Here is a 27,987-nt window from a genome sequence, read left to right as displayed (position 1 = left end):
TAATTTAAAAATGTTATAGAATGGTATTCTACAATAAAATTTGGAAATTCACTTTATAACAAGAAAGCAAACATCGTTTGTGTTTTCTTTGTAGAGATTGGAATTGCTGACATATATTCATACACATCCGACTTTTTTAAATGTCTTTCGCCCATGTACATCTAATTGATGCATGTAATCATGCATCTCTTTCCCTTTGTTTTCAACTTCCCCTTATACTGTCTCATCTATCATTAATAAATCGTTTAGAACTCCTTTATTCATTGTTATTTTTCTCACTTTCTTTTCGTAAGATTTGTCCCATCTTTATCATTACATTTGACTTTAATATATCTGTTTCTCTTCGTCATTCTTTCGAAACCCTGCTCTATCTCTCTCTCACACACACATAATCTTTCTATCTATCCTTACCCTCTATCATTGCTTTTTTTCATTTCAATATCTATTTCAATTTTCTCTCTTTCTTTGAACTAAGCATGTCCAGTTTCTCTCTTTCGTGTTTATTTACCCTGCTTCTCAATATCTTCACTTGATCTGCTCTGATTTATCTCCTTTCTTTATATCTTTCTCCTTTCCCCACCATCTATACTTTGAAAACCTCTCTCTGGACCCATCTCTTTTTCTTCAACTCTACACAATTAACTCATTTCTTTCCCCTTCCCTCTACTATAGCTTAACCTTTATTCCCATTCTCCCTCACTATTTTTTCATCCTATAATCCTGTCTTGTTATTCTTTCTTCCAACCTCCTGACCGCTCTCTTTCTCTCACTTCATTCCTTTTTGACCGCTTGTGGCAAATTTACTATACTAAACCTATCTAGCGTGCACCACAAATTAGATGCAATATTCAGCTATATGTTTTCAACAAACATAATCTGAGTGATGGATTAAAATTTGAATATGTTTCCTTCATTCATATTGATAACTTAATTTGTGTTTAAATCTGACACCAATATGACAAAGATAATGGAAAACGAGACAAAACATCAGTAAAGAGTTGATTGACTTTATTCACGTGACTTTGATTAGTGGAAAGTGTCCAACATCAATTTAGCAAAGAGAATTGACAACAAGACTAATAGAAAAGGTGGTAAAGAGTTCATATACTTCATTCATGTGAGTTTGTTTATTGGGAAATATTCAGTACAAAGTTATTAAAAGGCACAGAACAAGAAGGAAGTGCTGAAACAACATTAGAATAGACACAATACATTGAACTTGTTCTAACCTCCAAGTCAAGGGGGGTGATGAACAATGGAACAATTAGCTGTGTCTTACTCCATCACTGAATTATAGCAAATTGGTCCAATCTAACAATGTTATAGATTAATAGATAGATAGATAAATAGATAGATAGAATAGATGGATAGATAGGTAAATGGATTTCATTAAACATATTGTCTTGCAGAATTGTACTGAATTGAACATGAATTACAAATAAAAATAAACATTAGTGGCCCGTAAAACAAAGCTTAGCAATTATAGAGCATTTTTCTACAATTGATTCCATCGACTACAATGTACATATCAATGGTAGAAATCAAGCATACGATTAATCCCTAACCTTTCTTTCACGGGACCCAGATATTATTAAATATACAAGTAACATTTGAAATCAAGAGGTCATTTCCATAGTGCACTTGAGTATCCTGGCACCCCAGGAGGGGTAACTGAACTTTAATATCTTCATCCAATGCTTTCATGTTTCATTTCCTATGGCCAATATTCTGAAGTTTGATATAAATAAATCATGGTCTACTTAACTAACAGTCTCAAGATTTTTATTTTGTAAAATAAAAAATACCATGTTCTTCCGTGTTCTAATTACTATATTCCACTTTCTTTGGTCATTTGTATAAAACAATTAATAAGAATGAAAATCTAAGAAAAACTAAGTTCAAATAAATATACATGCACTGCAGTACGATAAGAGCTTGATGAACACATAACTAACACGGTTTGATTGGCAGATTTTCCACTGATGCTTGGTTTTCTTTTATTGGATTCTGCTATGATTGTCATGATTGATTTCGAAGTATTTTTCATATTAAAATCAACTTGGAGGGGCCTAAAAGTTGTATTTTCCATGGTATTCCATGACTTTTTCCCCTCTTCCGTATAACAGAAAACTGGGGACTCTAGGCTTAGTTTGATCAAACTGAGAGAGACAGGAAATGTACATTTTAAAATCAACTGTGTGTGCTTGTGCTAGGTTATTTTCTCATACATTATTTTTCATGGTGGAGAAAACTATTTTATTCATCACTCCAGTGACCTGTTACACCAAGACTTACTATCTTGGTAACTTCAATTAATCTTCACTGTACATGTATGAGTCTGATGTCTTATGTATTTGATAAAATTCTTTAATCATGAAACAAGTTAAAATAAATTTGCTCAAAATAATTAAGACCCCCTACCAAAAAAGAAAAAAAATTAGATTGCACACATTGAAAATGACATTTTGGATGGCATGTAAAACAATCACTTTTCAAAATGAAATCAAATTGCACTTTCTCACATTTATAAACATACAGTATATCTACAAAAAAGAAATCAGAGGGTTATTTGCTACATGTATTAATGATAAATGTTATTAAAGGGATGCTCCGGGCTGAGAATAAAATGATTTGAATAGATAAAGAAAAATCAGACCAACAAAACACTGAAAGTTTGATCAAAATCAGACTAGGAATAACAAAGTTATAGCATTTTAAAGATTTGCATTATCCCGGTGAAACAGATCTAGGCATGTCTTCATGAATATTCAATGAGCAATTAGATGATGTCATATCCCCACTTGTTCTTTCGTATTTCATTGTGTGAAATTAGGTTTATTCATTTTTTTTCTACCAAGAACTGAAAATTGGATTGACAACTGATTTAGTGCATTAGATATTTATTGCTGCAACTTATTTCATGATAGAGGAGACACATTATTCACGCATGTATGACAAATTTCATGTAATAACATAAGAGGAAAGTGGGGATGTGACATCAACAGCCCACCTAATGAATATTCATAAAGACGTGAATATAACTATTTTCAAAAAATATTGTTAAACTTAAAAATTCAATAACTTTGTTATTTGTTATCTGATTTTGATGAAATTGTCAGCATTTTGCTCTGTGAATTTACTATATTTATTTAGATATAAATATTTTCAGCCTGAAGTACCCCTTTAAACCCCAAAACATGATAGGTGACATTGACACAGATTAACTCCCCGAATGTCCAAGAGATTAAGTTCATCAACATGGATCTGCAAAAATACTTTTTTTTCATTGTTTTCTTTCGTGCCAGGCAGCCTCCTAAATATGCTTGACGAAAAAAAAAATAAAACAACATTTTTCGCTGTTGACAGTTTGCACCATTTCAAAGCACTATAATATCTAAACAAGGACTTCTACTACATCACAATTCAGAATGGCCATGCTGTTATAGTTATGGGTTTTGGATTTTACAAGAAACATATTTCATTTGCTAGAATTATCAGTGCCACTCTGCTTGTACAAGCATATGGGCAAGGATCCAAAGTTGATATCTCCACATAGTCGGGAGATCATTATCTGATCTCAGAAGCATCATAGTACACTGGCAACTATGCCATCCTGTTTACAAATTGGATGGCTAAGGATCTCAGGTAGAACTGTCCACATAGGACTGAAGACACTCGTAACCCACTCTCAGCAACGTCATTGTACACTGGCACTTCATCTTTGTCAACTCTGCCATCTTGTTAAAAAGTTGGATGGCTACGGATCTTAGGTTGAAATGTCCACATAGCAATGAAGACAATCACCATCTGATCTCAGAAGAATCACTGTACACTGGCACTTCATCTTTGCCAACTTTCCCATTCTGTTGACAAAAATGATGGCTACGGATCTCAGGTTGAAATGTCCACATAGCAATGAGGACAATCATCATCTGATCTCAGAAGAATCACTGTACACTGGCACTTCATCTTTGCCAAATTTCCCATCCTGCTGACAAAAATGATGGCTAAAGATCTCAGGTTGAACTGTCCTTAGAGCACTGAAGACATTCATCTTCTGATCTCAGAAGCATCATTGCACCATAGCACTTCATCTTTGTTAAATATGCCATCCTCTTGAGAACACAGATGGCTAAAGCTCTCAGGCTGAACTGTCCTCCAAGCACTGAGGACATTCATCACCTAATCTCGGCAGCATCATTGTTCATTGGCTCTTGGTCGTTGTCTGCTATACCCACCTGCTCATAGAACTCTCCCGTCCTCCAGACCTGGATAATGTAATCCTGAATTGCAGTGATCTTAGCTCTGACTGCTGCTCCAACTTTCTGTTGTAAGAAGCTTAGTCCACATAGGAGCAAGAATGTGTTTGAAAACCAGAGGAAGTAATCTGGACCTATAACTGCTGTGGTAGGAACAGGTCCTTCTTGGTCTTCTTCCGAGACTTGTGCAGAGTTGTTCACTGGTAAACCTGAATAAAAAAAAATGAGAACAATAAAAATTATGTTCAAAACTGCTGTTAAATGCAAAAGTACATTATGTTTGTGGTTTTGCAACACAAATACAAACATTAGAATTGGCTACTCCAATACATTTCCATTCATTGTATACATGCTTTAAATTGTATGTAACAATTTGCAACATATTATAATTAAAATCTTCCATAAGACAGCTAAATGAATAAAATTTACCCAAAATATTTAACAACAGGATTTTGCTCAATTTTGTTATATATAAGTTGAAAACAAAAAAAATCTTTCAAACATTAAGCTTAAATTTTTTTCCCTGTCTTTCATCTTTTACAGTTATGTATTAAGATTTAATATCCTACCAATGATGAAAAAAAATCCTCTTAAATTGATTACTTTGGCCAAGTAGTAAAACCTCAAAACCAAATTGCTTGATATAAAGCTGATCTACAAAAATACCAATTCCTATATTTTTGTTCATGGAAACCATGCCCATAAACACTAACACCATTTACCAGAATCAGATAAATTCGGAAATGATATACCACAACACAAACAATCTATAACTGGTGCAAACATCTGAATTCCTGTGCACTTTGTGCAGAAACCTTTAATTTGAGCCATTAATCATCCAATCTTTTCCCCAAACAATCATTTCTGCTATAGGATGCACAATATTGTTGACTGTAAAGAAAGAACTGAGATAGAGTAGTGGTCAATGACATCAAATTTGAATTTGATAAGATAGCTTGTATTCTAGAGATGATTAGACACAATGGTACCACAGCTTTTGTATCACTGTCCTATCAGGCCTAGATTCTTATGAAATCTCCACTGATTTTCTAAAAAAAAAAGGTTTTCCTGAATCATCATACATGGACGTGTAGTTTCCATGTTGTGTAAATACTCCCTTCCTGTCATTCACTCTACCATTCTGTATGAACAATTTCTTTATAAAATTGAAACAATTTTATATTTTAGTGTTTTTACATTGTTACAAAGCAGGGATCAGGGCCCTGTCTTACAAAGAGTTACGATCGATCCAATCAATCGTAACTCTATGGAAATCCATCAGTGTCATAGTTATTTCTACAGGAAATTTGCAAAATGTCCTTTGCAAACAAAGGGGATCACACCAAATTGTCAAGAATCAATGAATTTATGGATATACATTCATATCTAGATTTTTTTGAACAAGCATGCATTTTATATGTTTAATTTGCTGGCTTTCCATAGTTACGATTGATTGGATCAATCGCAACTCTCTGTATAACGGGCCCCTGCTATTACACTTCAGGCTACAGCTGAGATGCATGTACAATGAACAACATGTCCAAAGACCATTACAAAATGTGAATGGTTAATACATAAATTTCATTGAATCATCAAAACGAAGTAAAAATAACAAGCATACTCAAAGAAAACTGAAAACAAATGACTTCACATCTCCAGATTGCATTTAAATTGGTGGTTTAACTTCTTTTGAAATAATAAAAAAAAACTGCTTGGCAAAATGAAAGTTATATTTCATTATGATTTCCTAATTCACTTGCTATTCCTTCGCTATTATGTTTTTCCTCCATACTGGGCTTCACCAACTGATTGCGGAAGGGGTAAAACTGGTGATCGCACGACCAGTAGGTGTTGCTCAGTTTGTGGAGGAAAACAGATTCTCGGAGGATCAACATCTGGAAATCTTTTCTTATTGTTATCAACCATATCTTAAAAAGCAGTACAACTAATTGCATTCTACCATACACCATGCTTATCAGCATTCAGCATCCACCATTTACAAAAAAAAATTATTTTGATGATTTTTTGTTTTTATTCTTCATCATACTTACTTTTAAATTATAAATTTTGAATTTTGATTTATGCCTTTTTTTCAAGTTTCATTGAACAACTGATGGAAATAGAGATAGCTTATAAATATAAACAAAATACAAAAAAAAACATACTGATCTGAAAACAAACAATGTTCTTAATATCATCATTGTCATTCATTTTAATAGTGATAGCCTATATATCATATAACAATTTTCATATATATTTTGTTTTTCCGCAAATATCATACCAATGGTGCACTGGTTTGCACTTCTCACATAAGTAAAGCAATGTACAAATTCTTTTGAGCTGTGACTCAGTGTTTATATTCACATCCATCTGTGGTCTTTCTTGTTAACTACAAATAGTATTAATCTGTGGTGATAGCTAATCCAAGGACAAACAAGATTTCTGCTTCATTATTGCCCTTGGTAATCAAATAATTAAGGATTTTTAAAAACTAAGACAACTTTAGTAGAGAATAATCACCTTATAAAAGATGTTATGCAAGTAACCCATAATCACTGACCTTCGTTTAAAGGGCTGGTCCGGGCTGAAAATATTTTTATCTAAATAGAGTAAAATTCACAGAGCAAAATGCTGAAAATTCTATCAAAATTGGATAACAAATAACGAAGTCATTGAAATTTAAAGTCTATCAGTATTTTTTTAAAACAATTATATGCACATCGTCATGAATATTCATTAGGTGGACTGATGATGCCACATCCCCACTTTCCTTTTTCTTATGTTATTACATTAAATCATAATTCTTTCATTTTTTCATACATGTGTAAATGATGTGTCTCCATTATGATGAAATAAGTTGTTGCAATAAATAACTAATGCACTTAATCAGTTGTCAATCCAATTGTTTCAGTTCTTGGTAGAAAAAATTTGAATAAACCTAGTTTCATATAATAAAATACAAAAGAACAAGTGGGGATATGACCTCATCAGCCCTCCTAATGAATATTAATAAAGACATACCTAGAACTGTTTCACCAAAATAATGCAAAATAATGCAAATCTTTAAAATTCAATATTTTCGTTATTTGTAATCCGATTTTGATCAAATTATCAGCATTTTGCTCTGTGAATTTTACTCTATTTATTGAGATATAAATATCTCCAGCCTGGACCATAACTTTAAAGAGACTAAAAATTGTAGATTTTATACTGAAGTGCATAAAGGGCCCTGTCACACACATTCATCTAAAGCACAGTGACCACTGGCCAGAATAAATATGTTTAAACATGTGTTTTAAATTTTTTAAGAAAATCAAAGAGGCATTAAAAGCAGTTAACTCTGTTTGCCTTCTGATATTACAGCAGCAGCTTGCCATGTTTTGAGTTGCTCGTGTTTTAATCTTGAATTGTCCTCTTATATATGCAATGGCGATATGTTTTAAGTGTTGTTAGAATGTCAATCAAATATTATAAATGTATTCAGAGCACAGGAAATATACTTTTTTGATGCAGATGGATATTATCCCCATGAGAAGGGCCGGGGGGGGGGGGGGGGGGGGTCAATTCTATTGTTGTACACGTGTGCAACCATAAACAAAAATTCCTCTTGAAATTCACCATGCAAGAAATTAACCATAAGCACTAGAGTCAGGCAAGGCCGAAATGGGCCTGGACATTCGGAATGCTCTCAGAATGCAATTAAAAATTGCAAAATGAACTTAAAAGTACTGAAATATTTTTTTAGTTTTCATTTCCCAACCATTCCAGCTCATTTGATGGCTGCGGAGTGTTCCATCAACATATTTGTCTGACAAATTGTCAGATCTGACATCTTTCCTTGATTATGATTGGCTGAGAGGCACTGTTACTACGGTAAGTGTCTGATGAAATGAAATGGGTCAAATAAAACGTCCGACAAGTCCTTTTATGAACGCTCCCCAGGTGTGTATGACCAGGGCATAAATTCAAATGTCAGTTAAAAAGTGGACTACCGTTTCACAAAGAATTGATATAATAACAAATGCACATTTCTATAAAAAATCAAACCAATCAAATCAAATGATTTCAGTAGCTTAAGACTGTAATTGCACATTACTTATTATAAAGTTTTGTGAAAAGGGCCCCTGAACCTCACCCATGTTTGTCTTGTATGACTCAGTTGCAGTAAGGGAATTTGGAGATAGGCTTCTAATATGCTTTTCACACTGCACTTTTGTGCCTTAACCCCAGGATATTGGTGGGGCTAAGGGGGGGGGGGGGGGCCTTAGCCCACCAATTTCCCGGGGTTAAGCTTAGCCCACTTCGTTTTCACACTACGTTTTAGCAAAGTGGGCTAGCACGGTAAATAGTACAGTACTATCTGGCCCTGCAAAAAAGCAGGGTTAGCCGGCTTATTGTGGTGCTAGCACCACGATTGCGGTGCTAAGAGATGCAGTGTGAAATGAAACTGGGCTAAGGAAAAGTGGGGCTAAGCAATAGCCAATCACAGAAGTCGAAATTGCACGTTAATAACGCTCTGGATGGTAAAATCATCAATATTCTTGAGCTGTGGGATAGTCCGGGGTTAAGGCGTTAACCCCCGCTAAGGAGATAGTATGGGGTTAAGAAAGACAGTGTGAATCCAAAAAAAGATAGAGTGGGGTTAAGGATAGTCCGGGGTTAAGGATAGTATGGGGTTAAGGAAATGCAGTGTGAAAAGCATATAACGGGGGAACGCTTCAAAGAGATGGTAACTCTGCTTACCGGTCAAGTTGTGTACAAAGTTCATCATGCTCTCAAGTGTTCTTTGGCTCTCATTAAACCTTGCCGCTAGCTTGCCATTGTGGAACAATACGATGCTTGGGACCGCTACTATCCCATACCTTGAATTTACCCTGTAGGAACAATCAAGAAAAGATCACATCAAAGATCATATTCAATAAACCTCTTACTAACAAGGTCGAAGACTTGTACAAGTTAAATGTAGATTAAAGATTAATGAAAAGTTGTCATTGGTTGGACAAAAGAAATTTTTTTATAAGAAAGTATAAAATGTGTTGATTACAAAAGAGATTTCAAGAACAAGACAAGTACTACTGACTTTGCGTCTAAAATGTACAGTGCGTCCCAGAAAAAATGAAACCGAGATTTAGCGATGATTTATCAGAACTTAATCACAAATACAATAGACAAATGACCTACCAATGTAAAGCTTAGAATCTCCTCTTTCATCTGATATTACTTAGATTATTCCTCATTCACGCATGAGTGAGCAAAAACCAATTTGAAGAAAGGATACCAAAAACTCATTTGGCGGGGGGTATCTGAATTTTAAAAAGAAAATCACATGCCTAAAAAGTTAAATATCTGCTCTTTAATTTGATACCTTAATCACAAAAAATGATCAAGCAGTAAAAAAGTTACGTTCCCTTGAAACAATGCTTGTATTTCCATAATTTCATTAAATAAACGTGTTTTCACCGGTTTCCCACAGAAGCTATCGCATGGTTAACAAAAGACTTTATGCATGGCTGATCGTCAAAAAAACGGAGTGTCGAGTGAGTTTGAACGCTAGCCTGTAAAACCTCTTCATTTTATGAAATTAGTGAAATTCAAGCCTTATTTCAAATAACCAGAACTTTCTTATTTCTTGACCATTTTCTTTAATTGAGGTATCAAATTAAAGAGCAGATATTGAACTTTTTAGAAATGTGGTTTTCTTTTTGAAACCCAGATACAGCCCGCCAAATGACTTTTTGGTATCCCCTCTTAAAATTGTTTTTGCTCACTCATGCGTGAATGAGAAATAATCTAAGTAATTTCAGATGAAAGAGGAGATTCTAAGCTTTACAATGGTAGGTCATTTGTCTATTGTATTTGTGATTAAGTTATGATAAATCATCGATAAATCTCGGTTTCGATTTTTGTTAGACGCACTGTATATCTTCATCATTCATTATCATTGCCATCATCGTTGTCATCATCATCATCAACATTATCATTATCATCATCATCATGAAATCCTAATCACCACTATCACCTTAATTTCATTCATATATTGCTTGTTATCATGTCCCAACTTCCAACATATTAAACGAGCTGGCAAAATTGTTAATTCACTAAATGTTCCCCAATTCGCTTTATTTTCAACTACATATAGGGTGCATAAAGCACAAGTGTATCTTAACAAAAAGGGAAGGTACATGTATACAGAAAATGTATATGATTATGAACAAGCTTGATGATGATGATGATCCACAGCATTTATATGGTGCCATATTTCTGTTAAAAAACATTCATAGGCCCATGCTCATACATCACACAGAATTTTGCCAATTTAAATTTAAGGAATAAATAAGACAATGGTTTGGGCTTAATTTTCAAATTTGTTTTTTCTTGTAGTTTTAAATATTTTGATCAAAACAAATGATCTTTCTGAGTGGATTCATGAATTCAACATACCCATTTGCTTGATTGATATCAAATGCCAGGACATCTAATCCACTCATCGCTCTCCCAAAGGCATTATAATGAGGAGCTGTGGCTGCTGAAAATCGACAGGATGTGGCAAAGAACATCACTACCACACAGATACTCTCCGAAAGCTTGCTTGAGTTGTTCGTCGAGTTTGAACTTGCTTCAATGGACGAGTTCACGATTGCACTCACATTGGGTCGCCGTGAAATGAGATGCACAAGTTCAGAGCTGTTGACCATAATGACACCACTACTGCCATTCTGGATGTTGTTGTAGTTGCTGCCACACTTGAATTTAGGAGATGGTGTTGGATCTGGCTGAGGCTGCCCTTCTGCGGATCCATTCAGCCCTTTTAATAATTCACTCAATTCAAACAGTTGGAATGGTGAAGAAAGCCAGGCTGAATGGTCAATATCAGCAGAGTCATCTAAGGATTTGGCCCAACGAGTCCTTTGCGAGATATGATAGAAAAATTGGGCAAAATGGTTTGGACATGTGCCTTGGTCACCTCTCTGCAATGGGTTTTGTATTGGTGGTTCAATTGCATTGCCTGGAATCAAAACAAAACATGAAATAATTGATTGATTTAATTTTGTATTGGGGATATATCAGTTAATCAAATCCATGACAATTTCTAAGAATTATATAAACAAGGCATAAAACTTTAAAAACAAAACTGCATACATGTACATGTTTATGTAAAATGGCAAATCCATAAGAAAGAGAATATGAAGACGGCGAACAAGAAAAAGAAGAAAGAAAAAACGGAACTTTAAGGAAGGGACAAAGGTAGGATTAAGCAGAAATAAAAGAGAGAATGGCAGAAAAAAGGAAAGATAAAAGGGGAAAAAAAAAGAAGCGAAAAAATAAGTAAAAAAAAAAGAAGAGAGAGAAAAAGTGTACATTGAAAATTCTGATCAGGTTAAAAATAATGACAGGATTCATGTCTCGATTCAGAGCCAATAAAGAAAGGGTAAAAAATGAAAAAAAGAAAGAAAAACAGAAATTCTGAATAAGAAATATAAAAAGAAAATTAAAGTAAAGTATAAAAGAAAGTAAGAAAGAACCAAGAAATAAACAAATAATAGAAAAAAACAGTAACAAATGAGAAATGAATGAAACAAGAAAGAACTATATAAACGCTACTGACAGTCTCTCTAGCCAACAATTCTCACCGGTATACAACCATGATGAAGATATGACCAGCCTGAGGGACAAATGGCCTAGGCCTGACCCATCCATGGATCATATAATCATCTCTCCCCCAGGGATCCATAAGATTCAATCTGAGCTTGATATCCATAAGGCATCTGGTCCTGATGAAATTCCTGCCAGACTTTTAAGGGGACTTGCCACCGAATCAACACCAATATTCTCCACATTCTTTCAAGCCTCCCTACATGTAGATCAAGTTATCATCCCTGCTGAATGGAAGATGGCTAACGTTGTCCCCATCTTCAAGAAAGGCGACAGTAGTAAACCAGACAACTACAGGCCTATTTCTCTGACATCAGTGATCTGTAAGATTCTAGAGCACATCGTTCTTAGTGACGTCATGACCCACCTTGAAGACCACAATGTATTGTCTGATGCTCAACACGGTTTGCGCAAGAAATGATCCTGTGTTTCTCAGCTGATTCTTGCCATCCAAAATCTTGCTAGAACCATTGATGACAAGGGTCAACTGAATATGATACTCCTTGACTTCTCTAAAGCATTTGACAAAGTACAACATGGACGCCTGTTACACAAACTTCAATCTTATGGGATCCGAGATCACATTCACCATTGGATAGCTGACTTCCTGGATAATGGGACCCAAGAGTATCTCTCCACCAACTCAACAGTAAGGCTCTTTGCTGATAATTGCATGGGTTCTGCAAACATCAAGACAGAGGAAGATGCCATTTGTCTCCAAGAGGACATCGACTCCTTGCAACGATGGGAGCATGATTGGCTGATGGAATTCAATCCACAGAAGTGTCAAGTGCTTCATGTCACAAATAGTGCAAACCCATCATCAAGCTTTACTTCAACCATGGACAGACTATATCTGATAACAAGTGGAATGCCTCTGGCGGTCTCACCTGCATCACGCGATTCAATATGGCAGCAGTGCTGACTTTGAAAAACAACCTTTTAATAATTATTCACAAAAAACACCATTCATATGATACAATACTACATTCATTGACATTTTACCTTGATAATGTGACCTAAAAATTGTCAGTGATACTTGATTACCCCTATATCCATATTTTATACACTATATATAAACTTTGAAAGTTATGACAGCAATCTAATAATTACCTCTAAAATTGCCAAAGTTCAATGACCTTAAATGACCTTTGACTTTGGTCATGTGACCTGAAACTCGCATGAGATGTTCAGTGATACTTCACAACTCTTATGTCCAAGTTTTATGAACTAGACCAATATACTTACAGAGTTATGATGGTAATTCAACAAATACCCCCAACATGGCCAATATCCATTGACCTTTGACCTTGGTCATGTGACCTGAAACTCGCACAAGATGTTCAGTGATGCTTGGTTACTCTTATGTCCACGTTTTATGATCTAGACCAATACACTTACAGAGATATGATGGTAATTCAACAAAAAAACCCAACATGGCCAAAGTTCATTGACCTTACATGACCTTTGACCTTGATCATGTGACCTGAAACTCGCACAGGATGTTCAGTGATACTTGATTACTCTTATGTCCAAGTTTCATGAGTCAGATCCATAAACTTTCAAAGTTATGATGGTAATTCAACAGATACCCCCATTATGGCCAAAGTTCATTGACCTTTGACCTTGGTCATGTGACCTGAAACTTGCACAGGGTGTTCGGTGATACTTGATTACTATTATGTCCAAGTTTCATGAATCAGATCCATAAACTTTCAAAGTTATGATGGTAATTCAACAGATACCCCCATTATGGCCAAAGTTCATTGACCTTTGACCTTGGTCATGTGACCTGAAACTTGCACAGGATGTTCAGTGATACTTGATTACTATTATGTCCAAGTTTCATGAATCAGATCCATAAACTTTCAAAGTTATGATGGTAATTCAACAGATACCCCCAATTTGGCCAAAGTTCATTGACCCTAAATGACCTTTGACCTTAATCATGTGACCTGAAACTTGCACATGATGTTCAGTGATACTTGATTACTATTATGTCTAAGTTTCATGAATCAGATTCATAAACTTTCAAAGTTATGATGGTAATTCAAAAACTTAACCTTTGGTTAAGATTTGGTGTTGACGCCGCCACCGCCGGAAAAGCGGTGCCTATAGTCTCACTCTGCTATGCAGGTGAGACAAAAATATGACAGAGTATCTTGGTGTTGAGCTACAGAGGAACCTCAGCTGGAATCAACATATAAATGCTGTAACCAAAAAGGCCAACTCCACACATACCTTCCTCCAGAGAAATATCCAGCCATGTCCAAGAAAGGTGAAGGAACTGTGCTACTAAGCTCTCCTGTAACCAATCATGGAGTATGCCAGCATAATATAGGACCCTCACATGCAAGCAAATATAAAAAAGCTTGAAATGGTGCAATGACGCTATGCATGCTCCGTAGAACAAGTAGCTCAAATGGCCAACTTTACAAGAGTGTAGGGCACAAGCCGAGGTGGTGATTATCTACTGTATTACCAGCTCACTCATTGACATCCCACCTACCTTCCTCACTCCATCTACATCCTCTCATAGAGGTCATTCTCAGAAGATCTTTGTTCCCTTTGCCAGAACACTTGTCTACCAGAGGAGCTTCTTCCCAGATTCAATAAGACTTTGGAACTCTCCCCCAAAGCACAGTTAATTGTACCTCTCTACACATCTTTAAACAAGAGGTACAAAGACCCAGCTCGGTTAATAACAGTGGTTGTTTTTACTTGCATGGTGTAAGCAATTTTTTTATCATATGATGTACATACACTTGCACAGTGCACTTTACCAGTACGACAATACACCATACAGTGGCCTGTACCGTTTCCAGAAGAAGAAGACAATAAGAAATATATTTTTAAAGGAAGAAAAATACAAATGAAAAAAGAAAGTGAAAGTCACTGAAAGAGATAACAAGAAAGGAAAATAAAAGAAAAAGATAGAAATTCTATCAAGAGAGTAAGAAAATATGAAATAAATAATAATTAGAGTTGGGAGTAATTTGTTGTAATTTATTTCATTTTAGGACTTGAATTAAAAAAATAATTCTGTCATTTGTTCATCTTTGCTAATTGCTACCCTATAAACAAACCTACAAAACTAAAGAGAATGCAAGATGCAAGTCATATCCACATTCCACATTTTTAACAACTTCCTTGACCTCATTACTAATGAGGTCAAGCCAAGGTCAAGGAAGTTGTTAGACATTTAGGGGCGGATCCAGCCTCCGCCAATAGGGGGGCAAAAAAAAATTTTCACCCGTATTTTCCGCAATCGGCTGCTCAAAGTTGATTTTTGTTTGTTTCTTTGAAGGGGTAATAACACTTATAACAGTCACTTCTTAGCTTTATTCTTATGAAACAACACAAATGTGTAACAATCTCATAAGCCCTATTTAAATAGTGTGAGCGTGAAGCGTGAGCTAAAATTTTTGGAAATTTCATGTATTTTGTCCTGAAAAGTAAACATTCTGGGCGATGTTTGTGATCCTGAACAAGATGCGTATGTAACTAGATAATTACTGCGAGCGCGAAGCGTATAGAGGGCGACAATATCATGAGCAGTGCCAGCTTAGGTTTAAAAAAATACTTGAAAAATAACATGAAGTGATTTCATGATATTTATTAGCCGATGCAAGAATATTTTACAATCCATGATATTTATCGCCAGACGCAAGTATTTAAAAAAAATCTAAGTTGACACTGCTCATTTTTTTTTTTTTAAAGTGCACAACTAGTTACCAATAATGCATATAGCATTTCCATTTATTTGAAAGCAGGATAAAAAAGCATCGTAGATTAAATGCCTTGCTCACGGGCATAGGTGCCGGGGCCGGGGATCGAAGCCCAGACTTTTCATGTATAACCAGGGGCCCGTTTCTCAACACCGTCATAAGTCTAACTTCTTGACAAACTCGAAGATAGTGAGCTACTTGTCCGCTAACCGTTTCACGAAGCCCTCTTTGCCAAGATCGGGGACAACAACCTAACCAAATATTTATGACACCTCTGAACCTGTCATAACTTCTTTCTTAATGACGTAGTGGCATCACGTGGGTAGACTATGACATGCAAAATTGCCTCGAAATTTAAAAATTGTAATATTACGTAATCGTTCATAGAAGTTGAAATTACATTGCAAAACAGGTGTGATAGATCATTCAATAATAATTGTAATTCACAGAAACTATAAAAACTGTTGGTAAAACGCAGCAAAACCACTCATTTTGAAATAGTAAAATAATTGAATCGATAAAGATTCTACCACGGCAGGTCATCCATAACTGGACTCATATTCGTCGTTTTCAAACACTTATCAACATTTTTGATGAATTCTATCTCTAATTTATGCAAAGAATTTGTCAAATCGTGTGTTTCGGTATGTAAAAATTTAAACATTTATGTTAAACTATATTTTGATGTTTGGAACCATAAATAAAGGTATAATTATCATTATTTTACAAAGAAAACAATAGTGGTTTACTTTCGTAAACTATCAAGATTAACTATCCCGGGGATACCCATCTCATTGTCCCCATGTGATTTTTTAGTCATGAAATGATATATTCATAATTTGATTTTCTCAGCAATTGAATGCTCAAGTCTTCATGGTTTAAGAATGCATGGTTCATATTTTGCCTCTGCTATTATTTTTATTAGATGTATTTCCAAATTAATCATACTTGCAGTTTTATCACATTTTTGCTTTTAAAAAATTATGCTATTTTGTGACTAAGGCTACGTTGTGTCTGCTCTTTCTATCGATATCAAGGGATTCTAGTTAGGAAGCCCTTCGTGAAACGGGTTTAGTAAGATTGGAACTAACTCCGTGGTTGGTGGATAAAGATATGACTAACTTGTCCAGGTGTTGAGAAACGGGCTCCAGGCGCAATTAGACCACTCAGCCACGGCACCTCCACAACTCATGCTCATGTCATGATATTGTCGCGGCTGTCGCCCTCTATACGCGTCTAGTATCTTTGGCTACGATAACAAATACGGCAAGATGGCGACAATATATGTAAGTAAACACTCCTCTACTTTTAATATTTTAATGAATTTAAGCATCATTTTAAGAAAAAAACTAACAAATTTTGGCCAAAAGTTGCCAGCCAATTGTACTTTGACCTGGCTTTGTAGCCCACATCATAAGTTTGGGCTAAAAAAATAAATATAACTAGTATAGTGAGACCACCACATATCGACCGCCTCTTTTGAAATCGACCACCTTGCGCGCATTAAAATTATTGCGTATTACAAACGAACGCGCGGGAGCCGGGAGAGTAGGCGCAGTGTCCATAGGAACAGTAAAAATCGATTTTACGAGAAAAAAAAAAGGGAAAAATGTAAAAAAAAAAATTAGTAGAATTCATCAAAATTGTATTGACCAGACCCAAACCCCGCCGAAAAACAGTTGTTATACCGAGAAATCCGATAGGAAACGGCTTTAAAACAAATATCCGTCGTCAATCGTCGAATCATGTTCCAGAGCTCGCAGTGGAAGTAGTGAGCGATCATTAAGCATGTTGACATCATAGAACTGATTTGGAAGAGTCAAAATATTTCGCCACCGCGACAAGAATCGGCCGTAAATTTAGTGTATCGCGGGTGGTCGGTTTCAAAAGAAGGGTGCAAATTTGAGCAAATGTAAAATTGTCGCATTCGTTGTTCGCCGATATATCCGCGAATAGAATCGGAATTGTCGATCGAACCATGGGAATCTGATCCGCTCAATTTTCTGCACAAATAAGTCGAAAACTAGGTAAAACTGATGAATATTTTTGCAGATGCGATGCTTAGAAAATTAGGTGGTCGATAAGGCAAGGGGTACTAGCTCCAACCATACCGGTACTTTGACGCACAACACTATTGTTGCCCAATTCGTCGGTGCGTGTAGAGCAATGGTATGCCAACCCAGGCTTCATGGAGAGTAAGCCTACGTCAGTAAGTTAGAACTACTCTCCAGAAGCCTCCAGGCCAGGGCAGGCTAGTTTAGTTAGCCAGGCGGCTTCTAGAGAGTAAAAATCATTTACTAACGTAACTAAGGTTACTCTCATACGAAGCCAGGCCTTCTATCTCATAGACCCACACAGAGCCAGCCAAAACCTGAAACTTTCACCCTCGAGATTTCTACTTTCCTTCTAAAATAAAAGATCTAGCTCTAAATCATGTACATGGGATAAAATTAAGTTTTATCCCATGTAGTTTGTACATGATTTAGAGCTAGATCTTTTATTTTAGAAGGAAAGTAGAAATCTCGGGGGTGAAAGTTTCAGGTTTTGGCTGGCTCTGTGTGGGTCTATGAGATAGAAGGCCTGGGGTGGTATTCTGAGATCCATTTTATCTCAGTTAAAATAAAATATTTTATCTCCGTTAAAATCAGTGAGATAAAATACCCTTAAAATCTCTCCGAATTGGTATTCTGAGAACAATTTTATCTTCATTTTATCTCTGTAAGACACACCTATTTTTTAATCAATATCCAATTAGAAACATGCTTTTATAGCTCTCTCATATCACTCAACCAATAGAAATCCATTCCGCTAGGAGGTGTGGCGAGGGAGTGAGATTGCGTCAATTTATTGACTTCAATACGCTAGCACTATACGCTTGCGCGTCTTTACAGAGATTTGTTTTTAACAAAAATGACAATATTCTCATCTTTTTTAAAAAGTCTATATCGCATCTTTTCAAGCATCATTTCAAAGACAATATTAGTCAAGAAAGGTCTTATGAAATGCTTCCTGATTGTACAGGAATAACTTTAAGGTGTTGTTCTCAAGGAATATATCATTTTTCTTCATTTTCATGCCAACATTTGGAGTTAATTCACCTAGAAATATTGACGAAATCAACGTCGCAGAGATAAAATAGCCCCTACCCTCTTTTAAGTTAATTCTATTTTTTTCTTCAAAGTAATTTGGGCGCAAGCACATCACCCGCGTTGCAATGGCCAGATACGCGATGGGTATGTCTACGCAGCCACTGCTCTATTGCGTATCATCATCATAGATACGCAAGATAAAATTTAAACGATAGGCCTAGATAAAATTTGAAATATTTTCTGAGAGATAAAATGTCATCTCAGAATACCAATTTCATTTTAAGAGATAAAATAAAATATTTTAAAGATAAAATTACCTCAGAATACCGCCCCTGGCTTCGTATGAGAGTAACCTTACGTTAGTAAATGATTTTTACTCTCTAGTCTAGAAGCCGCCTGGCTAAGCTAAGGCAAGCCTAACCCAGAGAGCTCCCGCCCGCGCAGCGGGCGGGAGCCCAGAAGCTTACCGTGTATTTTACCATTGTCACCGGACTAGGGTGATTTATGGTCTAAATATTTCTCCAAATGAATTGTGAAAACGGAAAGTATACAATTACCACGATTATATGGATGAAGGTCTAACGAGTGGCAGATTCCTGACATCTGGGCACAGTCTGGAACCTCAAAAAAACGAAAAGTTTTCTCCTTCTACCCAGTCTCGATCGGCCATTTTGTTAGTGATTTTTAACAAAAATGGCCGATCGAGACGGGGTAGAAGGAGAGAACTTTTCGTTTTTTTGAGGTTCCAGACTGTGCCCAGATGTCAGGAATCTGCCACTCGTTAGACCTTCATCCATATAATCGTGGTAATTGTATACTTTCTGTTTTCACAATTCATTTGGAGAAATATTTAGACCATAAATCACCCTAGTCCGGTGACAATGGTAAAATACACGGTAAGCTTCTGGGCTCCCGCCCGCTGCGCGGGCGGGAGCTCTCTGGGTTAAGGCAAGCCAAGCTAACTAAGTTTAGTTAGGACTAGCTACACCCAAGGGTTCATTACATGCCGCCGCGCACAGAAAATTCAAGCCATAGAAGTCGTGTGTTGTGGACCCAAGGCCAAGAAGTGAGATCCCAGCACGCACGACCCACTAGTTAGAAATCCACTGCCAAACGCGGTTCGTGGTGCGAGGTTAGTAACCTCGCAATACGTGTGAGTGGACTAGCTACGTGAAAGTTGCAAGTACAACACAATTCCTAATGCCTGGGACCACATCATATATCTTGGTTCATAATTCAACTGCATTTTTATTAATAATCCATGTTATCCGAATATGAATTCCAGAAAATTTTACGACTTACCTTCTACACTACTCCATGAACTAACAAAAAATACGATTTTCGCAGCAAAAATAAACATTTTCTTTGGTAACATAGTTCGTTTCATACGGTACCGTTTCATACGGCCAAAAACAGTGCCCATTGATGTCAACAAACTTTATTTCGCAAATCCCGATCCTGCAGAGGTAATTTAACTCGCTCTGCATCTGCGCTACCCAGTTTAGAGATAAGCGAAATATCATAAACAGGTCAACAAACTTTTTCAAATACAGCACGTGTGATCGCCGTTGGGCAATGATAGCTCATGATATATTTTTCGCCAGTGAAACATAAAAATAGTCGAGATTGTTTTATGTTGCTCACATTTGTAAATTTCTGTACTTATTTGATGGAAGTGTTAAGTCACTGACATTTCATGTTCTTATGAAGCAAAATTATGTTGAAATTCACGCTTTGACCTAAAATGCTTTCCATTATTGTCTTTAATTATCACCCCATCGCAATTAGAAACTGTAGAATTCACGTGTTCGACTTCACCGGGTCAGCTCCTCCCATTTCAGCATCGCACCACCTGATGCCCTGAACCAATCAGAATGGAGATTTCTCCGACAGTGCTCCGTACATTTACCAGACGGAGGTTTTGTGTTTGGTCTAATCTTTCCTAAAATTATATATATATTCCATATTATATCAACAAAATAATATTAGATGCATGATAAAATATTCGGCAATTTATTTTTATGTGCATATAAACTCTAAATATACATTTTTGAAACAAAATTAACAGAAAAACTATTACAATAGGAACTTCCAAAGGGAGTAATAATCAAAGAATAACCAGCGTCTTTCTATCGTATTTGTCTTGGTGAGATATTACCGGGAATATTCATAAGCTACTCAAGTGTGGAGGAGGCAGCGGCGGAGCTGAGGGTTTGGCTTTGATCTTGTTCTGTTGCTATAGTACAACACGCCCGGTCAAGGTTTCGAAGAGGGAGTGTCCAGGGGTTAATCAATTCTAGAAAATATCCTCATCTCAGCTCATATCAACATCTGTAGTAGGAATCATCTATCCTGGAACACCAGTTGTCAATGTGACCTCCTGACAGCAGACGAAAACTCTTTCAGAATCACTGCATTTTATTTCAAGACAGGGCACCAGTCGTCTGCTGCTTGTGCCACTGAGCGCTGAGTGCTATAGTATCAAAGAAACAGTGCTCAAACTTTAGTGCAGTGACTCCTACCAGGCTTTGCGAGAAGTTGCGAAACTGTTGTGATCAAGAATTCAATCGTTGGAACCATGTCATCTTTGGGGATAGAGCCGGTGGATGCTTCTGCCCGGCTGAATGCGAACCACACCACCGTTTTCGCGTTCGAGAAAAGTTTCAACTACAAGGATCAAATAACCTGGTTTGAAAATAACTGGACATTGTCTTTCACGTCCTGTGCAGTGTACATAGTGGTGATCTTTGGTCTTCAGGCATGGATGCAGAACCGACCCAGGTACAACCTCCAGTTTGCTCTAACTGCCTGGTCCTTCATGTTGGCCATCTTCAGTTGGCTCTGCGCTGTTCGTCTTGTCACTGACTGCTTCTTCTTCGTCAGGACATACGGGTGGAAGGCTTCTATGTGTGATCCTGTCTTCTACAAAGGCGTAAGCGGATTCTGGTGCTGGCTGTTCGTCCTGAGCAAGCTTCCCGAACTTGGAGACACCGTGTTCATCGTGCTCCGCAAGCAACGGCTCATCTTTCTCCACTGGTATCACCACATCACCGTCCTGCTTTACTCCTGGTACAGCTACGCTCACTACATCGCTCCTGGACGCTACTTTATCCTCATCAATTCATGTGTCCACGCCATCATGTACAGCTACTACACCGTTCGTGCAGCCAAGCTTATGCGTATTCCAAGTTGGGTAAACATCTCCATCACAACCATCCAGATTCTACAAATGGTAGTTGGTTGCTATGTCAACATATATGCTTACAAGATGATCAAGAAGGGGGAGCCGTGTTCCACCACCCATGATAATATAAAATATGCCTCCCTAATGTACCTCAGTTATTTCATGCTCTTTGCACATTTCTTCTACAATACCTATATCAATAAGACATTATCAAAGAAATCTCATAAAGAATGATGTATGTTTTGGCAGGTAGTTGATACAATAGATAAAAATTTATATTTACGCTCATGAATATATTTGTATGTCTTGCTATGTGCACAACAAATCGTGTGAAGGTCAACAAGAGGCCAGAAAACCTACATCAGTACAAGTGGCAGGGTTGCAAGTAATTCAATTCAAGCCCTATTTTCATGAAGTGCAGATGAGTCTGTAAGAAAAATTTGAAATATCTTTAAACAGAAATTAAGACTGGATAGACTACAAAACAGTACAAGGTGGTAGCTGATAAAGTGATCACTAGAACGATATCATGTACAGTCACTATATTGAGTGTGTATTGACATATGTAGAATGATGCAGTGAAGATGTAACTGGTGGAGGAAAATATTAACACCGATTGATACTAGTATTATCATATATATTATCTCATCCTTCAATATTATGTTCAAAAGAGGGTTGTGCGGCATAGTCCAATAGACTTGGTCTGGACCGTCACTAGGCATTTCCCTGTTAGGATTGTGGTCTGCCTTTAACAGGGGCATTATAAAAAATTGTAACACCATCTTGAGCAGATCAAGTCGCAATCAGACAATCTGGTGGTGGAGCAATCATGATATTTGACAGGTCTTACTTTGCAGACATGGTGTTCTGCAGGTTCATAGTTGTCTGTCTACTAGTGGACTATAATGGCCTTGCCACAGTGACTAATATACATCAGGGTTCATGTCTGCAACCATAGTAGTCATAGAAGCTTTGTGTTTTCTCTCATAATATAGCAATATTGAATTCCAGAGAGTGCAATAGTACAACATATATCATGAGGTCAAGGTTTCATATTTCTATGGTATAGTCCATATTTGACAAAATGATATGTTTTGATTATTGCACAAGCTTAGGCAGTCAATACAAGTTATACATGTATGATATCACAAAGGTGTAGTGACAGTGCAATAGTAAAAACTATTGCACAGCTCAAGTAAATCAACAGCTCTTATACTTTGTCCATGCCTGATGTTCTTTTGTTAATGTCATAGTATGATCAACCTGTTCCCTACTTGAACCTGGTGCTCCCTATGCAAAGCATATGGGAATTACAATTTCAGTGGTTAATGGGTTAAATTCTGCTTTGTTTGGCAATTGTTCTTGCAATATTACTAAGGGTATTTAAGTAAAGACTCAGTGTATGTGGATATGAGATTATATTTCCTGTCGGGTTAGGGAATATAGGGAATTTTTACCACATTTTAAGAAAGTGAAACGGGAAATCCAAGCTATGATGTACAAGCGGGGAATAATTCTGCTTTACAAATTTGAATAGCATTTTTGTTCATAAGAGAAGCTCTCAACTAAGTAATGTACAGTCCTATGTAAAAATATGCTATACAAAAGACTTTATGCATAGCAGTCTTTCAAAAATGTGGAGCAAATTGTGATGCTATTCCAGGAAAATTATTCCCTGGATAAATGTAATTTCAATGTGGTCAGAAAATCCTAAACAATGATGCATGAAACTCAAGTATGATTGATATTCAAATCTATAAATTGAATTATTCAACAAAATGTGGCAAAATCCTAATCATGTTCAAAATTTTGTAACTTCATGCATTCATATTTTAAGTAATGTTTGGAAGAATTTAAGTCAGAGAAGTTGAATTTATCTATCTTATATTTATAACCACTGTGTATGTGATGAAAGAGCACATTTGATTGGTTAAAAATACAGCTTTCAACATTACAATTTCTAACCCTTTTATGTCAACCATGCCAAGAAATCCTTATTTATTTTATTTCCAATATTTCTATCACCTAATCCAAGCTTCCAAAGTTATTGTTTGCTTTTTTTTTGCATACAGGAGAAATCTTGATTTTCATATAATTTTTGATAACATTGGAATGTGACCAAACATGCTTTCCAGATGGACCAATACATTGAAGATATTTTAGGTTCCATTATTATTTCTCTGACCCTCTAAATTTCCACCTATCAACCAAAGTTTCTTCCTTGCATACACAATGCACTGCAGATTGTATGGCAGCTGACTCAAATAAATGTTATTGTAATCTTGTTCCACCGTGGTATTATCTTGCATTTATGCATATAATGTATGCAATATGCAATAAAAATGTGTGTGTACAACTAGGCCTATAGCAAAGAATGCTAAAGTAGGCAATCTTATAAATCATGCTGATTTATGCTGATTTGTGATTCAGTAGTTGGAAATTATAAACCGAGATATCTTCAAAGTGCAAATACTGTTTTGCTCGGTTTGCATATATGTGAGAACTTGAGAAGTTTAATCAATGTGGATTCTTTTGGGAGAAAATCTATTGGGTTCGTACTTTGCGACAAGCCCTGTAATTTAAGTCTGTTATCCATGTAGCCTTTATTCTTTGCTTTTGTCAAGGGTCAGTTAAGTTCAGACAGAACTCCTATGACATTGGCTGTACCTTTGGTATCAAACCTACTTCAACTTTTCAAAGTGATCTCCAAGTTGGTTAAGAATCCCATACTGAGGATGCGTGATCACTTCCAGAAACTCTAATGGAATTTGACGGGACAAGATGTCTTGTTGACATTGTACCTCATTGTCATTTGATAATTAATCAAATGTTTGATTTGTTAATCAAATATCTGTGTTCTCATTGGTGTCGAGTGATAACAGTGTATTTTTGTTTTTTTTATTTTTTTAACCAATGATATTATACATGATATAGTACAATGCCCTGTTAATTTCCATTGTGACAGGTATGTTAGCTGGTGGTGTGTTTCGTACCGGTACCATATTGAACTACTAGTACATATTTTCATTTGAAATCCCATAGTGAAAAAATGCATTATGTCACATTCTATTCCAGTGGCAAATTTACTGTATGTAGTTTCCTATCAGTCCCTTTGAGCCATTCCCAACTTACTGGAATTCCCCGGTAATATTTGTGAAGAGCAATTTCTGTTCATGAAGCAATATGCTTTACGCTGCCACCGTAGAAAGAATTCATTATTTGTACTGGAGCATTCAAAATGTCCATGTTAACAGGTCCTGAAAGCTTCCAAATGTCTGCCTTTATTGTGAAGAAGTTTTTGTGTCCTCACCATAGCAGTTGGCTGTTGTGTTTGCATTGCTTTAGTTTTGTTGTCATGGTGTTTGCCCAAGGACTGGCTCTTGTTCAACACTAGAGAGAGACGGTAGGAAGAAACTGAAGCCTGTCATGTGGAGTGGAAAATATGAAATAAAATATAAAATATACTCTGAATTCTTTCCAGTTTGCAACATGGGTCCCATCCCATTTAAGAGCCTCAATGTTTTCACCAGTTATCTCAATATTTATTTGAAAGAAATTATCCATGCTCAGCTCGTCTATTTTTCAAGGCCATGCTCTATTTTTTTCCTGTAATTGCTTGATCATTTTAAACAGCACTTTTGTTCATACTTCTCTTATTTTAGATTTTCATACTTGCATGGGTATGGATATCACCAAATCAGTCGTTCAGAACAGGGTCAAATGACAAAATGTAACATACATGTATATGTTTATGTTGAGCATATTACATGTAATTCTTTGTAAAATATCTGCATATGGTTAAGGTTAAGGATAAAAAAGATGTAAGAATGTTCCATTGAGTTCTTATTCTTTCTGTCTACTGCAGATAATTTTTAAATACAGTCTAATATATACACCTGGGAATCTACAATGCATGCTCTTGTAGATAAATTGCATCATTATATTTTTTAATATTTGAGAGGCATTACGTATCACTTCAAGAGCATGCAGCCTTATAAATTGTCCATGTTCGATTTATCTCCCAACATGTTTTAGATACATGTTTTATGAAAATAAATTTATATCAGGCATTTTTATTACATAACTGTTTTTTTATTCAATTGTTGAATATCATAGGATATTCAATTATAAATTATACAAACTGATATATTTGTTTTGATTTTGAAGTAATCAAAAAATATTTTATTTTGCTCTTGGAAGAATGCATTTGAAAGCATAGTTTAAATTTCTATTGAAAAGAAGAATTTACAATTCCAGAAACTAGATGGAAACTATAGCATTTAATAGCATTTGGAATAAATTGAAGTGAGGAAGTGAATATTTTAGATATGGTGTTTGATTTATCTTTCATTTCTCTTGAACAGTAGGTCACAAATAAACCTAGAATAAATTAATTAATCGCTGTTTTTCATTTGTGTTATATGCAATTCATTTATTGCTGTTATGCAAAATTGCATACATGCTGAATGAGAATTTATTTAATCCATCAAAAATAGAATTTGAGTTCATCTTGGAGTTTATGGTAAAGGATAATTTGTGTCTGAGATTGTAATGCTATGTTAACTCATTTTTGCCAAAGACTTTAAACCTTAAATGGAGAAGTCCATCCTGATTGAGAATTGTTTACATGAAGGTAGAAAATAGAGAAACAAGTCATTTGAAATTGAAAAAATTCTGTTAGCTACAAAATAATGAAGATTTGAAGTTTTAACTCTTTAATAGTTATCTAATATACATTTTGCACGATGTGAATTAGGCTTATCTTCAACTTTGTTATAAAACTTAAAAATTAGGCTTATCTCCAACTTCGTTGTAAAACTAAATAATAATGTTTTGTAAAACTACTTTATATCAACTGAAAGTTAGTAATGAACAGACCATACGACTTGTTATGTGGTGTGTTCAACACACCACAGAAGTATTTCTGCATCAGAATGATCTATTTTTAGTATATATCTGTAATTACAGCTCAAAAATTTTCATTGTTCCTTTCTTTTCATCTTCATTTATTTTTATTGTTTATTGAAATATATTTATTCAGGAAAAACCCAAGATCAGTATAAAAACACTCATTGATTGATTAGTCTATTTATTTTGTATTGAATTTGCTCCCACATTTATTTTGAACGGAAGCCAAGGAAGAAAAAACAAATTATCAGGATGGACTCTTTCTTTATTAATCTTAATAATACCATTTGCATTCTGACTCAGTTATTACCAAGTATTACTAACTCACTGATACAACATATTTTTCATTATGTTATAAAATGCCTATTTAAGATTAGAGTGGTTAATGACGATAAGGCTAAAATTAATGCTTTGCCCGACGGTCGCTGTAAAATAAATTTATTTTATGTATACAAAATGAATATCATGACTTTGACGTACATGTTGTGGGCCGAAGATACTGGTATAGACGAAACTGCCCCCACCCCGAGTGAATGTTAGCTTTGCCAGTGGCTGTTTTCTGAATCTGTTAATCGGTCTCATTGATCACCCTTCCTGAGAAAAGTTGGGATGGGGTTGGAGGAGGGGGAGGGGGCTGTAGTGAAGAGATATCATGAGCAAATTTAATCATCAAGTAGCGTGATTCAGTATTTTGTATAAAAAAAAAGCTTCAATAAAAAAAAATTGTTTTATACCTATACCTTGTATGTTCGTGTATGGAACATTGATTGGTGTATAATAAAAAAAACATTCAGATGTTTGGTTTTATAAGTCTGCCTAAAATGAAAGGTTTCATTATTCTTTACCATATCCTCATACGAATTAGATGATATCTTGCTTTGTACTCCCTTTTCAACATCCATTTTCAATATAATTGATAGCATAGGGCGTCACATCAGTTTTTGAAAGAGGAGATGTTACCTACATTTTGTGTGTTTGATTTTGTCCCCTACATGCTATTGATTTGTGAACCGGCAATATATTTATGTTCTCAAATCATTTGTTTCAGTTGAAGAAATGTAAACTCACAAATTGACGCGGTACTGCCAACTGGTGGTATAAAAAAATGAAAATAAATTATTTGTATTCTAAATTAAAAATACATTGAAAATAATACAGAACAGAAA

The 27,987-nt window shown here is 35.7% G+C and overlaps 2 protein-coding genes across 3 annotated transcripts; one reads left to right on the top strand and one right to left on the bottom strand.

The window, feature by feature from the left end:
* Positions 1-991: 991 nt before the first annotated feature.
* LOC129282098 (thioredoxin domain-containing protein 15-like) lies at positions 992-21,388 on the bottom strand. 2 transcript variants are annotated; one of them, XM_064112784.1, is made up of 4 exons: positions 20,374-21,388; positions 10,701-11,265; positions 9,003-9,133; positions 992-4,468 (listed from the first exon to the last, which is right to left on the bottom strand). In XM_064112784.1, exons 2-4 carry the CDS (start codon positions 10,952-10,954, stop codon positions 4,179-4,181), a joined length of 675 nt encoding a protein of 224 aa, XP_063968854.1. In that variant the 5' UTR covers positions 10,955-11,265; positions 20,374-21,388; the 3' UTR covers positions 992-4,178. The 2 variants fall into 2 exon arrangements, with proteins under 2 accessions (XP_063968854.1, XP_063968853.1); XM_064112783.1 differs by having other exon boundaries at positions 20,032-20,571.
* On the top strand, positions 21,215-27,987 carry LOC135157449 (very long chain fatty acid elongase 6-like). The gene has a single exon (XM_064112785.1). It carries the CDS (start codon positions 21,308-21,310, stop codon positions 22,145-22,147), a length of 840 nt encoding a protein of 279 aa, XP_063968855.1. The 5' UTR covers positions 21,215-21,307; the 3' UTR covers positions 22,148-27,987.

Source organism: Lytechinus pictus, chromosome 18, assembly GCF_037042905.1.
Source record: "Lytechinus pictus isolate F3 Inbred chromosome 18, Lp3.0, whole genome shotgun sequence".
NCBI lineage: Eukaryota > Metazoa > Echinodermata > Echinoidea > Temnopleuroida > Toxopneustidae > Lytechinus > Lytechinus pictus.
Note: the sequence above shows the minus strand (reverse complement) of the source record. Positions and strands in the feature narration are given on the sequence as shown.

Excerpts from the sequence above, each read along its gene's own strand:
- LOC129282098 (XM_064112783.1), bottom strand. The coding sequence starts at position 20,152 with ATGGGCACTGTTTTTGGCCGTATGAAACGGTACCGTATGAAACGAACT. Across the intron at positions 11,266-20,031 it reads TTCATGGAGTAGTGTAGAAG|GCAATGCAATTGAACCACCA; the intron begins GTAAGTCGTAAA and ends TTTTGATTCCAG. Across the intron at positions 9,134-10,700 it reads GATATCAATCAAGCAAATGG|GGTAAATTCAAGGTATGGGA; the intron begins GTATGTTGAATT and ends TTGTTCCTACAG.
- LOC135157449 (XM_064112785.1), top strand. The coding sequence starts at position 21,308 with ATGTCATCTTTGGGGATAGAGCCGGTGGATGCTTCTGCCCGGCTGAAT.